Raw genomic sequence first — 16,572 nt, 5'->3', positions numbered from 1 at the left:
CACCATATCTTCTTTATCTATTCATCCATCATAGACACTTATGTTGTTTCCATATGTTGGCTATTGTAAATAATGCTGCAGTGAATTTGGAAATGTGTATCTTCTTGAGTTAATGTTTTCGATTTCTTCACATAAATAAATACCCAGAGGCAGACTTGCTGGATCATATGGAAACTCTGTTTTTAATTTTCTTAGGAACCTCCATACTGTTTTTCATAGTGGCTGCACCAATTCACATTCTCACTAACAGTGTACAAAGTATTCCGTTTTCTCCACATCTTCACCAACATTTGTTATTTCTTGTCTTTTTGATAATAGCCATTCTGACAGGTGTGAGGTGGTACCTCATTGTGGTTTTGATTTTCATTCCCCTGATCATTAGTGATGATGAGCATATTTTCATGTACCTGTTGGCCATCTGTATTTCTTTTTTGCAAAAATGTCTATTCAGACACTGCCCATTTTTAAATTAGACTGTTTGTTTTGATATTGAGTTGTATGATTTCATGTTTCAGATATTAATCCCTTATCAGATATATATTTTGCAAATATTTTCTCCCATTCTTTTTGTTTTCTTTTCATTTTGTTGATGGTTTCCTTTGCTGTGCAGAAGCCTTTTGATTTGATTTAGTCCTCCTTGTTAGTATTGCTTGTTGCCTTTGCTTTTAAGGTCAGCTTTAAAAAATCTTAGCCAAGACTGATGTCAAGGTGCTTATCACCTATGTTTTCTTCCAGGAGTTTTATGGTTTCAGGTCTTACACTCAAACTTTAATTGATTTATAGTTAATTATCATGTAATTTCCAGCTTCATTCTTTTGCATGTGGTTGTTTAGTTTTCCCAATACCATTTTTGAAGACACTGTCCGTCCTTTCCCAATTGTATATTCTTGGCTCCTTTGTCATAAGTTAATTGGCCATATAGGCATGGGTTTAATTTTGGGCTCTCTATCCTGTTCCATTGATCTATGTGTCTGTTGTTATGACAATACCATACTGCTTTGATTACTATAGCTTTGTAATATAGTTTGAAATCACAGCGTGTGATGCCTCCAGCTTTATTCTTTATCAAGATTGCTTTGGCTTTTCAGGGTTTTTGTGGTTCCATGCAAATTTTAGGATTGCTTATTCTATTTCTGTTAAAAAATAAAAAAAGGCAGCAGAATTTTGATAGGGATTGCATTGAATCTGTAGATTGCTTTGGGTAGTATGGACATTTTAACAGTATTAATTATTCCAATCCATGAGCATGAAATATCTTTCCATTTATTTATACAAGCAGGGTATTAAAGTCCCTACCTTTATTGTTTTGCTATTTCTCCTTTTAGTTCAATTAATTTGTCTTATATATTTAGGTACTCCTATCTTGGGTGCATAAATATTTACAAATGTTTTGTCTTCTTGTTGGATTGACCTCTGTCATTATGTAATGTCCTTTTTGTCTCTTAATGAAGTGTTTATTTTAAAGTCTATTTTGTCTGATATAAGTATAGCTATCTCAGCTTTCTTCTGGTTTCCATTTGCATGGAATATCTTTTCCCATCCCTTTACTTTTAGTCTGTGTATGTCCTTATATCTGGAGTCTCCTATAGGCACTGTAGAGATAGGGTGGCTGAATGGATTAAAAAAAAAAAAACAAGAGAGAGACCTATTTCTTTTTACTGGAGAATTTAGTCCATTTACATTTGAAGAAATTATTGATATGTGTGTGTTTATTGTGTGGTAATTGTTTTCTGACTGTTTTGTAGTTCCTCTGTTCCTTTCTTTTTCTCTTGTTCTCTTCCTTTGTGGTTTGACTTTCTTTAATAGTATCCTTCAATTCCTTTCTCTTTATCTTTTTTGTATATGCTATAGACTTTTGCTTTGTGGTTACCATGAGTCTTACATATAACACCTTATATCTATAGCAGTCTATTTTAATTTGATAACAAGTTTGAGTGCATTCTAAAGCTCTACATTTTTATTGTCTCCCCCACCTCCAAATTTTGTATTTTTGATGTCACATTTTACATCTTTTTATCTTTTGTATCCCTTAATTATTGTAGTTATAATTGTTTTTTACTAAAACTTTTGTCTTTTGACCTTCACTACTAGGTTAGGAAATTTTTCAGCCATTACTTCTCCAAATACATTTTCTGTCACTTTTTCTTTCTCTTCCCTACTGAGACCGCTATAATACAAACGTTGGTCTGCTTGATGTTGTCCCATAAGTCCCTTAAACTACCTTCATTTTTTTTTCCTGCTCTGTTAATGTACTATAGTCTAGTACATTTTTTCCAGTTCAGTTATTGTATTCTTCATTAATATGACTTATGTTTGGTACCGTTTTTTTTTTTTTTTTTTTTTTGCGGTACGCAGGCCTCTCACTGTTGTGGCCTCTTCCGTTGTGGAGCACAGGCTCCAGATGCACAGGCTCAGCGGCCATGGCTCACGGACCCAGCCGCTCCGTGGCATGTGGGATATTCCTGGACCGGGGCATGAACTCGCATCCCCTGCATCGGCAGCATTAGCAGGCAGAATCTCAACCACTGCGCCACCAGGGAAGCCCTTTGGTACTTTTTTATACAGCATTTTCTGTCTTTTTTTTTTTTTTTTTTGAAGTTCTCACTGGGTTCATCCATTCTTCTCCTGAGTTCAGTGAGCACCTTCATGACCATTACTTTAAACTCTTTATCAGATAAATCACTTATTTTGTCTCTGAGATTTTATCTTGTTCTTTCATTTGGAACATAGTTCTCTTTTTCTTCATTTTCCTTGACTTTCTGTGTTGGTTTCTGTGCATTAGGTAAAAGAGTCACTTCTCCTAGTCTTGAAGGAGTGGCCTCATGTAGGACAGGAACCTTATTATTTAACCCTGTCTAGCTCTTTGTTGTCTTTCAAACTTTTGTGATTGTCCAAGAAGATTTATTTTTAGTGGCTCCCAGTAGTTGAGAGTGTGCCAAGACCTGTAAGTGTCCCAAAGAGGAGAATCTCAGTCAGCATCTGGATTTAGGCTGACTGGAAGCCAGAAACTCAGGCAGCAGCTTTTAAAGTATTCAAATGTATACAGTCCAGTGGGACCAGGTTAGGGAAGTTTTCAGCCATGACTTCTTTGAACAAGCTTTCTGCCTCTCTCTTTCTCTCTTTCTTTTTTTGGGACCTCTATAATATGTATATTGACCCTCTTAATGATTTCCCATAAGTCCCTCACACTGTTGTCTCTCTTTCTCTTTCTGTTCCCCAGCCCGGATGAATTCTACTCCCTGGATTTGAGTTAGCTGATTCTTCCTTCTGCTTGACTAGTCTGCTGTTGAACCCCTCTATTGAATTTTTCAGTACAGTTATTGTATTCGTACACTCTGTGATTTCTATTTGGTACTTTAAAATATTTTTTCTCTTTATGGAAATTCTCACTTTGTTCATGCAATGTTTTCCTGACTTCAGTGAACATCTATATATTATTTTGAAATGTCTATTGGGTAATCACTTATATCTGTTTCATTAAGATCTGTTTCTGGATATTTGTCTTGTTCTTTTGTTTGTAACGTATTTCTCTGTTTCTTCATTTTCTTTGACTGTGTTGGTGTCTGTGCTTAGACAAAACAGTCACCTCTCCCAGTCTTGACAAAGTGGTCTTGTGTAAGAGATGAGCCTCAGCAATAAGCCTAGCCCTTGCTCCTAGTTGTTTCTCAAGCCTTTGTGATTGTCCAAGCTGCTTTCTTTGTTCTTACTGGCTCTCAGTAGTTGAGGGTGTACCCAGATATGACAATGTCCCAAAGGGAAGGACTGCAACCAGCACATAGATACAGGCTGGTTGGAAGCTGGACCTTTAGGCAGCAGCTGGTTAAAGTATTTAGACCTTCCAGGTGGGTGTTTTGCCTGCTCCCTCTGATTTGGGCCTGGGTCTATGGCAGTGGGGGGTGTGTGTGCGTGTGCGTGCTCCTGAGTCTAAGATAAGAACTCCTTTGTTGTTTGCTACAGTTCTATGGGACTTGTGAATGTCAACTTGTGAACCCTGTTGGCTGTCAGAGTCAGGTGATCCAAGGGTCTTTCCCTCAGGCAGCAGCCGTAAAAGCTGGGGCACAAGACACTTGTAAAAAGCTCCTTTCAGGATATACTGGTGACTTTTAAGCAAGCTAGAGGGAGAGAGCAGGGGGAGGCGTCTGCTGGTTTCCCTAGTCTGAGGAGGATTGCAGTCAGCCCCTGTAAGTGTGCTCAATTAGAAACCTGACCCTTAGGAATCAGCTTTTTTTTTTTTTTTTGCGGTACGCAGGCCTCTCACTGCTGTGGCCTCTCCCGTTGCGGAGCACAGGCTCCGGACGCGCAGGCTCAGCAGCCATGGCCGCTCCGTGGCATGTGGGATCTTCCCGGACCGGGGCACGAACCCGTGTCCCCTGCATCGGCAGGCGGACTCTCAACCACTGCGCCACCAGGAAAGCCCAGGAATCAGCTTTTAAAGTACACAAATAAGAGCCTTTCTTTGCTCCCTTTGCATTGAACCCTGGGAGGATAGCTGTGGCAAGTGCTCGCACACCTGTTAAAAACGTTTGCTACTCTTGTGGGTCTCCCGGATGCAAGCCCCATTGGCTTTTAGAATTAGGTATTTTGGGGGCCTGTCCCTTGGGTGGGGTCTTAAGAGTTGTGGTGGTGAATGTGGGGTCCACGTCCTCCACTCTTCAGGGAGAAGTTGGAATTGGAGTTCTCTCCTGATTATATATTGCTGTGCTGGGGGTGAGGTTTATGTCAAGCATGTCTCAGCCTTTCCTACCCACTTTGACGTGGGTATGTTCTGGTTTTACCCAACGTATAGGAGTCGCTTAGGGTTTCTGGATTTCTTTCAAAGGAAACTGCTCCATGTGCAGCTGTACATTTGGTATGTCCATGGGAGGAGGGGAGTTCAGGAGCCTCCTATGTCACCATCTTTGCAGCCAGGATTGCTCATGTCATAGGGCACTGAAGGCAGAAGGAAGGTAATGTGCTGAAAGGGAGGGAATGTTCAGAGAGAGACCATCTCCTAGGTTCCTTCTGGCATCTTACTCAGATTCCCTAGTGTTTACAAAGACCTTTAGTCTCTTCATAATCCTTTCTATTTTGCATCCCACTCTATCAGATTCATATCTTGAAAACGCCATTTTCTAATATGAATCCCTTGCTTTAAACATTTTTACAACAGCCACAGTTTACTGAGTGCCCACTTTTAGGGACCCTTCGCCAACACTCTGCAAGTTCTGTACCAACCACCCAGATTGATGGTTGAGGAAATGGAGTCTCAAGGTAACCCTGGGCTATTTAACTGTAAATACCAGTTTACTTTTCACTTGACGGATTTTTCTCAAATTCTGCGACTGGTGGCAGCATGTCAGGCATTACTCCAAAACCACACAGTAAATACGATATGCCTTGCAGGCGCACTAATGTTGACTCACAGATTGTTGTGGGAGATCTATTACTTTATTTCCTTCCATCCATTCAGTTATTTTGTATTCAGTGGGCATTAGCAATCCAGAAAAACATTCTGCAGGAAATAGGACCCAGACATCCAGTATTTTTTAAAGCTCCTCAGGTGACCACAAAGGGCAGCAAGGTTGAGAACCTCTGCTTGTATACAATCTGGCCCAGATAGAGAATAAAGCTTCTTGGGCTTTAGGCTCCATAATCAAATTAAGATTTTGAAGCTGAGTTTCTACACCCCTGGCCCATTGCTCTACTGCACCCCCCCCCCTTTTAAAAATTAATTAATTTATTTTTGGCTGTGTTGGGTCTTTGTTGCTGCATGCGGGCTTTCTCTAGTTGCGGCGAGCGGGGGCGACTCTTCGTTGTGGTGCATGTACTTCTCATTGCAGTGGCTTCTCTTGTTGCGGAGCATGGGCTCTAGGCACACGAGCTCAGTAGTTGTGGCACGCGGGCTCTAGAGCACAGGTTCAGCAGTTGTGGCGCACGGGCTTAGGAGCTCCGTGGCACGTGGGATCTTCCCGGAGCAGGGCTTGAACCTGTGTCCCCTGCATCGGCAGGTGAACCACTGTGCCACCAGGAAAGCCCTACTGCACCCTTTTTGTTAGCTCTAAGTTGAGGAAGGAAGTCAAGGGGCAGGATTCCACTCTCACATCTTTACCTAGGCTTTTTAGTCCCAAGTTGAATACTCATGGTTCTGCTCTACCTGATAATAAAACCATTCCCACACTGAATTATCTTTCAAATCTTAGCAAAAGCTTTTCTCGTTGGACTATCTGCAGGTACTTTGGCATGCTGTATTCTAGGCTCCCATGACTTACATATTAGGCTGCAATTCTTTACTAGGCTGTCTTTACCACAGGTGGTGAGCCTCAAATTAAAGCATCTTCGGGTTTGAGGCTAATTGGTGTTTAGTAAACATTGGTTTTTCTATTATAAACAGTATTTAACTATTTATGCGGAAGATACAGCACGGCTTACTTAAACCATAAAGTCTTGAATGTCTTAAAGCTCACAGCTGGTGGCAGGACAAGTCAGATGCTTGAATGCAAAGGTGGATACATTCCAAGTTACCTACCGAAAGCCCTGGCTAAAGTAGGCTTCTCAGATGGACCCAGAAAGTCTCCAGGACATTGCCCATGGGCTACAATTGTTTAGGGCGCCAAGAACCCATAGGCATGTCATAATTTGTTATGTACTTAGCAGTTACAGGGCTGTATCTATGCCCCAAAGATTCCTCAGCACCAGCCATTGTAAAGATTTATTTTTTACTCTAAGACCTCTTGAAAAGTTCACTTACTATTTGTATGGATAATTATTCAAGATAGGGCAAAAAAGATGAAGCAATGTTTTCTTGGGGAGTGCCACCAACTGAATACCAATACCTCAAAAAATTTACAGCTTATAACACAACTTTTATTAGAAAAGTTATACATAACATAGCATCAACTATTTTCAAGAACAATATTAAACCTGATAAGCAACAAAAACCAGACTAACAAAATGTGTAACAAGAAACTAATGACCTTTCTATAATCAAACATTCAATTATCTACAATGTCTTTATACAAAGGGAGAAAAAACCATGGTTTACAGGCACATCATATTGAAAATAAAGCGGCAACAGCAATTTTATACAATTACCATTCTCAAGAAACTGAATCATCAAAACAGTAATTACGAGTTCACAAATTTAAAACATCTCACATAATTTAAAATTATTGGGTATACACTGAAGTCTGAGTGATTTTTGTTTTCCACAAAAGTGCCAACACTTAAAAGCTAGAACTTTTCAGTGTGTAATTTTGCCCTAAAATGTTAAGACATGTATTGATAATCGTAACAGTCACATAATTCCTGGTGCTATCTGATCTGTTAATATTAAAGCCTTTATTTGGATGTGTTTTTCTTCACTTAAATTATAGGAAACCGGATACTGGATTTCTGTTGCAAAGCTATTAGGAGTGTGCAAGCACTGGCAAAAATGATCAGTACTAAAACATAATAAATATCAGAGAAGCCATTAGTTTTTACAGCACTGTCTGCTTAAAGGTTAAGTCAACCAGTTGTACGATTTCCCATCAGTTTGTCCTTTCAGTTGGCATAGCAATTTCTATTTTCATGATCTGAATACTCAAATATATCCAAACATCTTTTTAAAACTTTGATTTATAGCTCCTGGAAAGTTATAAATGCTTTTTATATTCATTCTACTCTAAAAAGTCTATTTCTGCTCATTTTAGAGCCTCACTAAAACAATAGATTTCAGGATAGTAAGATTCATTAAAAAGTTTCAAATGGAATGATTTACAAAAAATAGGGCACTTTAAACCAAGTCCTATTTTTTTGTAGCTGCAAGGGATTAGTTACAGTACAATTTCACACAACCCCATGATCAAGTGTGGAATTATACTTTAAAACTTAAGAGGACAATCTCTGCTTTGGGCACCATCCCTAAAGCACAATGGTTACGAAGAAGACTGCCCAGTGCTGGTGGGAAAAGACGATTCACACTATAGTTATTAACTGTCAGGCATTTTTTCCTGAAAAGTTCTCCTTTCCCTGACTTTCCACTGCTACTCAACAGTATTATATGCGCCAATATTGCACAAATCTGTTCTGGACTGTTAAAATAAACTTGGGGTACTTGTTTTCTCCATCAGAACACAAACACCATACAAGCAGTTTCCCTTAAAGATGAAATTGATAAATTTAAAATACCAGAAAACATGAAGAAAGAGGCAGGGACTTTGTACACACAAAAATCTAAATTTTCTTGAAGGGTTCTGTGTGCCCTACACATGGGGGCAATTTGTACACACTAGTGAAATGAACACTAGCTATAATGCTTCTAGCTGCTCAAATAATGTGGAACCTTGGTCCAGGTGTTGCAACGATATCACTGTATGGTTCTTCCTGTGTCAGCTCAATAGCTTGCTGCTTTTTAAGAACCAGGAAGCTGTAGAACTTTGCTGCAGCTTGCTTTCTGTTCGTGTTTCGACACAACTCAAGCAAACTGATAGACTCAGCTCCAGTTTTAGCAAGAGCTCGCTGAAATAAAAGAAAGAATTAAATGAAAATAATCTACACAATGAAGTAGTAATTTTAAAAGGATACTACTTTTGGATACTGAAAAAAGTATACTGTATATTCTGTTGGGAGCTAGGAGTAGAGGGTGTTTCTCACATTAAAAAAGGCAAGGGGACAAAGTTAACATTGGTTGGGGCAACCTAATATAGATGATTCATTTTTTCTAATTAATAAAATCTAATCAGTTCATCTATCAATTTCATCTAATTGATATAACACAGTAAAATCTAGCACTTACAGTTCTGAAAACTGTCAACTATCCTTTGAATTTATTTTAGGAAACCTGAGCACCTTGCCTGGTATTTCATAGACACTCAAGATATCTCCTCTGTATCTGACACATTAAGGCCCAAGGATAAATGACACTGTACAATGATTTGACAAATTTAGTGATTCAACCCATTAAATTTGCTCAACCAAAAGTAAGAAAATGTACACACACAAAGAAGCTCTGCTTTGCAGGGTAACCACGGTAAAGTGTTCACCTGGATGCTTTCCAGGCTTACTCTTAGCCCAACAGCTTATGTATTAAAATAGTTTAAGATGTGTGGTGTGGTTTTGCAAAAAGTTTCACAAAAGGTTTTCTGGTTATAGCATGTAATTTTTTTTTTTTTAAGGAAACACTGCCAAAAGCCTTTGATGAAATTTTTTCTCTAAGACTTTACCTGAAGACCATGAAGCATCTGCTGAGTCCTTTTGTTCCATCTTCTTTCCTCTTGATCCTGATCACCCCCTGAGGCATCTTCATCCTGAGTGAAAATGACCCCCACACAAAAACAAAAAACTGACAAAACTGCTACAAAATGAAGCATTTCTGTATCTCCTGAAAGCTCTAAATCGTGTGCATTTTGACTAATGGAAAAATCACTTAGCATCTAGTTCGACATCCTTCTTAAATTACAAAAGAAAATCCTCTGTACCTGCAAGCAGTTAGCTGAATATATGACTCTGTACTGGTCTATAAGTGTGTGATCTACACGGTCTGGTCCATGGGCTATCGCTGGTTGGCGAGCTATGCATTACCGGCCCTTGCTAAGGTAAGAAACTTAAGCAAGGAAATAAACCAACTATGTCACTAAGCATACTGTTTATTTTAACTGAATGTATATTTATGTATTTTTTTTGTAGCATGATTTTCTTTCTGGACGATGGTATTCCAGAAAATTCCTAATCTCACTATGGACCACTACCAAAGAGCCTGCAGACTAGCAAAGATGAGTAAGTAATACTGTTCCATACAGTGTTTTAAAAGCAATGGGCTATAATTTATAATATATATTTAACTGGAGTGGCGTGGCTGCCAGTCACCTGCCACCTACAAGGCTGTCTTAAAAGTTGGCATGGGGCAACAGCTGAGATGCTTCCAGGCTATGCTGCAACTATCACCACTTCCAAAGAACCAGGAGTTGATAACAGCTTAACATATATTACATATATTAGAAAGTATAATTTTAAGTGCTAATTGAACACTAAGGCTGAGATACTCTAGCACACAGGCTGGAAGAGCTTTGGGGCTACATTCTGACTTTAAAACAGTGTAAGGCTCAGGTTAAGCACTAAATGGTTATGAAGTCTATGCTGGCATAAATTACAAACACGACCAGACGGTAATGAAAATTAGAAGAATACACATTCTAATATACAACCTTAAAGATCCAGGAAAAGAGGGAAAGAAAAAACTTGAACAGCCAAAGCATGCCCCAGGACAAACCACTCCAGTCTAATGAAAAAGCAAAATCCACACAAACAGATTATAGGCAGATGCGGCCACACAATAACAAAAGCAGCTTACAAACAATTCACAAGTCAAGAAATCAGTGAAAGGGCAAGTCCCTTGTCCTTGAAAAGCCCCCAAGGGACCAAATGAGAGAGAACACAGCACAACATCTGAAGTTCTTAATGAGGGTCTAGATCACTAAGTTCTGCTTATATTCAAAAATTTTTCATCACTCTGATGCTCCACCACAATGAACTCAGCTCCAAGGTGAAAAATAGTAAGAGCTGGTTGAAGATTTTCGCTAAACCTAGAATGGGAATTTATTCATCAGATCTGTTTTTACAACGTTTCCTTACCTCCTCCTCTTCATCATCTTCTTTCTCCTTCTCTTTCTCCTTTTCTTTTTCTGGTAAAAGTTCTAACTCTGGAATTAATTGACAAATATTTGGAGGCTCTTCTGGGGGCAGCTCTACAGGAGGTATTTCCATCTGCTCTACCTGCTGAGGCTTAAAGCAATAAAGATAAGGCAATTTCAGATGCACATTTTCAGGGTAGCTTCTCTTAACTATGCAAACATGCATGCATGTAGTTGCTGCAGTTTTCAAAATGGAAACAAATACTTTATCTTCACACTTCCTCATAATCAAAACCTGATTACACATCTTGTTCTTTTACTGTAAAGCCACAACATTAAAGTACTTTACAAAGGAAATTAATCCATTCATTATCTTAGAACAAAAGTGTTTTGTTTAATTCTATGTTAGGAATTTGCAAACAAGAAAAAACCCTCAACACTTTCTGTATTAGCATTTTAACACTTTCTGTATTAGCATTTTAGGACTAAACAGAACCCACTGACTCCAGGGCAACGCAAAAAGGCTCGATCGTTAATTAGCCTGGTACTGTCGACCACTGCTGTATAAGGGCTACTGCAACTCAGCCTGAGCTCGAAATAAGAGCCTTTGTGCTCTTCCAGCAGCAGATATTAGGAATGAGGAGACTATTTTTCTGGGTCCATTTCTTGAATTTCTTTCTTCTTGGACTTAATACTAACACATGAGAACATTAAAAGAGTGACAAGGGAACAACTACCCGGAGAGTGGTACTAGAGTAACCCACTAATTACTTGTTCCCGTTCCTGAACTCAAAAACGCTCTTTTTTTTTTACAACTCCTTACCATCAGAGGGCATAGAGAACTAGTTGTTAAAATTGGCAAAGAATATTCTTCTGCCAATGTCTTGATGATGGAGGCTGAACCAAGAGCCTAAGGTACCGAAAAGCCTCCCTTTGCCCAGAGTTAATTTATTCTATAGACTTCAGCTTGGGAAGCCTTAAACCAGACCACCTCCTTCCTTTATACTCAGGATAGGAACACGAAGTGAACCTGAAGTAGCAAGACGTTGCTTTACCTTTTTTTAGCAACTGGATGAGTATGTAAGAGAGCCTAAAACTGCTTAGTATTAAAGATATACAGGAATATTTATAAAGAATAAACCAGAACCTGGAAGAGAATAGAGAGTCTAGGAATAAACCTATGCATATATGGTCAATCTCTTCAATAAATGGTGTTGGGAAAACTGGACAGACACATGCAAAAGACTAAAATGGATTAAAGACTTGAATCTAAGACCTGAAACCGAAAAACTCCTAGAAGAAAACATTGGTGATAAGCTCATTGGTCCTGACGACTTGACTTTTTGGATTTGACACCAAAGGCAAAAATAAACAAGTAGGACTTCATCAAACTAATATATCTGCAAATCGTAAGAGATTAATATCCAAAATATATAAAGAATGCAACACAATTTAAGAGCAAAACAAACTGATTAAAATGGGCAGAGGATCTGAACAGACATTTTCCCGAAGACAGCAATACTGATGGCCAACAGGTACATGAAAAGGTGCTCAACATCTCTAATCAGGGGCACGTAAATAAGAACCACAATAAAGCATCACCCAAAAAACAAGAGATAACAAATGTTGGCAAGGATGAGGAGAAAAGGGGAACCTCTTGCACTGTTGGTGGGAATGTATATTGGTGCAGCCACTAGTTATCCAAAGGAAATAAAATTGCTATCTGAAAAAGATATATCTGCACTTCCATGTTCACTGCAGCATTATTTGTAATAGCTAAGCTATGGAAACAACCTAAGTATCCATCAACACATAAATGGATAAAGAAAATATGATATACGTGCACAACGAAATATCATTCACCGTAAGAAGGAAATTCTGCCTTTTGTGACAACGGATGGACCCTGAAGGCATTATGCTAAGTGAAATACATCTGAGAAAGCTCAATCCTGCATGATAGATATATCACTTACATGTGGAATCTTAAGTATCTTAAAAAGCTCACACAGAAGCAGAGAGTAGAATGGTGGTTACTAGGGGGTGGGGGAAACGAGTAGAAGTTGGTCACAGTCAGTTTTGGGGATCTAATACACAGTATGATGATACAATTAACAATACAGCTGTCCCTCATCTACAGGGGATTGGTTTCAGGATCCCCTGTGAATACTAAAATTTACAGATGCTCAAGTCTCGTACTGCAGACAGCCCTCAGTATACATCCATGGATAAGGAGGTTCAACTATATACTATGTACTTGAAAGGTGCTAAGAGTAGATTTTAAAAGTTCTCGTGACAAGAAAAAAATCTAATTCTGTGAGGTGATGGATGTTAACTGAACTTACCATGGTAATCATTTCACAATATATACATCTATCAAATCATTATATATTGCACACCCGAAACTAATACAATTTATATATGTCAATTTATCAATAAAACCAGAGAAAAAATGTTCCATCTTGCTGACACAGTTATTAGCAGGAAGTTTGTTTCATTTTACTCACAGCATACTTAACAGGTTCCATATGCTGCTTTACTTATTCTATCTAGGCTGTCAGATTCACCATGGGCTAATGTTTGAGAAGTAAAATAAAAGCCACAACCAAGTTCAGAGTCAAGGATTCCACATTAGCCAAGGATGCTCACTTTAGGCCGCTGTGAAGCCGAGCCAGAAAAACTCCTAAGAACACCTCCCACTTACAGGACACTGTGTTTTGATCCTCAGCTGTCATTCTTTCTGGACCCATTCCTTACTATTTTCTGCCCAAACCAAGACACTTCAAAAGGTCTCCTTAAATAACACTTGCTATTACTAGGGATCTAAAACATTGCCCGCACACCCACACCCCAAACATCTTGGAGAGCTGTGCTTACAGGGATCATGGGTTCTGGGTCCATCTGTCCCACTTTTCGCTTAACTCCCTGAGGTGGTGGTGGAGGCATGGCTGACTCATCCAGGTTTGTTCTGCTGGTCTCCATTGACTCCTGGAGGCGGCTTGGCTCTTCCAAAATGGGCTCATCTGCAATCGATCATAGGAAGAGGGGACAACGGTCATACAGTCCTCAACATTCTAGAACCATTTAATACTAATATGCTAAGACTTTCCCTAATGAAGAAGGCTGAATAAAATTTTACCTCCACAAAGGTTACCAAATTTATAATACATTTAAAGGTGGGAAGAGGTTTTTAGAAGGACATGTCCCACACCTCCAGTCCAAGGCAGGACAATCCTTTAGCAGACTATCACTCGGCCAAGTCCTAGACCTTTCTGAAAACAGAAAACTTCCCAGCTAACAAAGGAATCAGAGAATATAAGGCATGTATTTCCCTGTCCAAAAATTTGAGAATACGTCTTTGTTCCTGATTTCTTTTACTTTGGCAATATGTAGGTAAATTCTAAGCCAATGTTCACTGTGATTGTATCCGGGAACTATCCCAGTAGAACAGACCGATGACGTCACGCTGCTGCTGCTGCTGAGGCTGCTGGTCCTCTCTGGGAACCTCCGGATTTTCGAATTCTTTGAGGAATTCATCCAAATTATCAGCCTCTCCTCCTTTCCTCCTTTTTCTAAGATCTTCTGGTACTAGTGGTGTAAGACAGCGTGTAAACAGCTATTAAATAAAGAAATAAATATCAATTATAAAATCTCTACTATAAATCACATGAACCGAAAACCTACCACTGGCATTACTATTTTCCATAAGTATGTTTTAACTATCTGTATATATAATCTAGCATGATTTCTACTTAATGCTATATTCATGCTTCATTCTACTTTATAATTTGAAATCCTCTATGTAAAAATTATTTTCACTTGCAATTTTAGAAAAGTTGAGAATGAAATTTTTAACCATTGTCTCGTAACTTGGAGATAACCCTAAAGTTCTAAATTTATTTACCTGCAGTTTATTTTCATATTCATACACTTAAAACAATACAACTGAAATCATACCCAACAGCTTTGCATAGTGCCTTTTTCACTTAATATTGTACAGTAATTTCATTAAGTATCATTTCTAGTATTTTTAATGATTGAATATTCTACTGAGTGGAAGTAAATATATATGTGCGTGTATATATATGCCACACTTGAATGATTCGTCAATATTTTAAGTTTCTTTTAACTGTAAATAATAATTAATGAACATCTTTATAGAAGTGGCTTTTTCCATATTTTGAATTACTCCTTAAGAAAAATTCCTAACAATGAGACCACTGAGCCAAAAAAAAATAACCCACTTCAAAACCTTCTTCCAAATGATTCTACGATTGTGCTTCCAATATACAGCAGTTTTACCAAAGCCTTGCTGCTTTAAACACTTTATAGTAAAAATCAATTGGTTCTATGATGCCTCAGAACTTTGCTTTAGAATAGTCTGGAACCTAAAGTGAGTGTACAGAAAGGGCCTGTAAGTGAAAAAAAACTCTCATAAAGCCAGATTTCTGTACTGTGGGAAAAGCAGAACGACCCCTTGTTTTAGCCAGAAAGCAACATCTAAAGATTGCAGACTGGAACCACAGTACACACTAAGGCAACAGAAGTGGTAACGTATCATAGAAAGTTGAGAGAACTGTTATTAAAAACATCAGTGGCTTTTTAGAATAGTGAAGATTAATTCTACATCTTTTAGAAATGCAGGTGTCACTTATCATGATCTTTCAGATCAGGTTTATGTTCAGTATACTGTTGTTTAAGGGAGGAAAAAAAAGAGAAGATGCTATATCACTGAGCAATACCTGATCAAAAATGATTCAAACAAAAGTTTTTAAAGTTTATTTTAAAAAATGATCAAAATCTATATGAAATTTAAAATTCTGCAAACTATATTACCTTCAGTAGTCTGTTATTCCACAAAGGCTGAGCAGGTAAAGAGAAAAGTTTTTCCACTCCCCCGGTCTCTTTCCACATCATCAATTTCTTGGTGGGTGGCGCCAGATCCAAAGTAGTAACAATATCGGAGTAATCACTAAGCTGGGCTCTAATCGTCTTGCTATCCAACTCTTTGACACTGTCAACAATTAGCTTCCTCTTCCTCTTGGCTTTTGTTTCTTTGACTGGCATGATATAAGAAAATAAGGTCATTTTTTCTGAGGCCAGCATGAAACATACAACTACCAGATTTGGTCTCTATATTCCTGCTTTTCTAAATACCTTGAAGAGAAGTTAAGCTTTCATGAGGGTAGAATCTGTTTTAAGTGATGTTTCCCAAGTACCATATAGAGGCTAGCGTACAACAGGTGTTCAATAAAAATTTGCTGAATGAATGAATGTTGACTTTTAGCACAAAATGAGCAAAATAATGGCAAGAGCCAATTCATTTTTGCCCATGTAGCTTTATATTGTAAACACATCACACTTGGTTCAGAGTTGGGCTCGAGTCCTAGGTTCTGCCACTTATTACGTGAGTGATCATTAAGAAAAGTTACCTTCATTTTGCTAACCTCTTCATTTTCTCATTTGAAATATGGCCAACCACTTATAGGGGATTGTAAAATATTTAGTATGATGTCTGACATAGATTGAGGACTCCATAAAAGGTTGCAACTACTATGATTTTTACTGGAAAAGTTACAATTCATATATGGCAGCTGCACAAGCAGCGTGATAAAGTGAAACAAGCCCAAACGCAGTCAGATGAACCCAGAACTCCATCCTGTACACTTTTTGTATCCTCATTTCTAATCCTTACTGAACTCTTACAAAGAGGTAACATTATCTCAATTTCTTAAGATACAGAAAAGCTCATGGTATTAAATAAATTCCTCAAGATTTCATTGTCATACATGTTATATACCCCTACAGGTTTTTAAAATATTCATGTGCTTCAAAATTCAAGATTCAAAAAGATGTTATACAGTGACAGCCTCTGTCCAGGTCCTGTCCTCCAGCTACTGAGTTCCCTTCCTTGAAATTAAAAAGTTCAAGTTTTTGTAACAGCTGGCTAAGCTCAATTATCCTATTTTAAACACTGCAGTATATG

At 38.3% G+C, this 16,572-nt stretch overlaps 1 protein-coding gene across 1 annotated transcript in view; it reads right to left on the bottom strand.

Moving 5' to 3' along the window:
• Positions 1-6,829: 6,829 nt before the first annotated feature.
• Positions 6,830-16,572, bottom strand: part of RAD21 (RAD21 cohesin complex component) — a 28,059-nt gene continuing 18,316 nt past the window's right edge. Inside the window, exons 9-14 of the mRNA XM_029222824.1 lie at positions 15,423-15,646; positions 14,040-14,202; positions 13,464-13,609; positions 10,591-10,740; positions 9,183-9,266; positions 6,830-8,478 (exon numbers count right to left, since the gene is read on the bottom strand). Of these exons, the coding sequence (XP_029078657.1) occupies positions 8,287-8,478; positions 9,183-9,266; positions 10,591-10,740; positions 13,464-13,609; positions 14,040-14,202; positions 15,423-15,646 (959 nt within the window). The 3' untranslated portion in view covers positions 6,830-8,286. The remainder of the gene's footprint in view (positions 8,479-9,182; positions 9,267-10,590; positions 10,741-13,463; positions 13,610-14,039; positions 14,203-15,422; positions 15,647-16,572) is intronic.

This window comes from Monodon monoceros, unplaced genomic scaffold (genome assembly GCF_005190385.1).
Source record: "Monodon monoceros isolate NGI ecotype Baffin Bay Population unplaced genomic scaffold, NGI_Narwhal_1 Super_Scaffold_14, whole genome shotgun sequence".
Lineage (NCBI taxonomy): Eukaryota > Metazoa > Chordata > Mammalia > Artiodactyla > Monodontidae > Monodon > Monodon monoceros.
The sequence above is the reverse complement of the archived record's forward strand: the minus strand, read 5'-3'. Positions and strand labels throughout refer to the sequence as shown.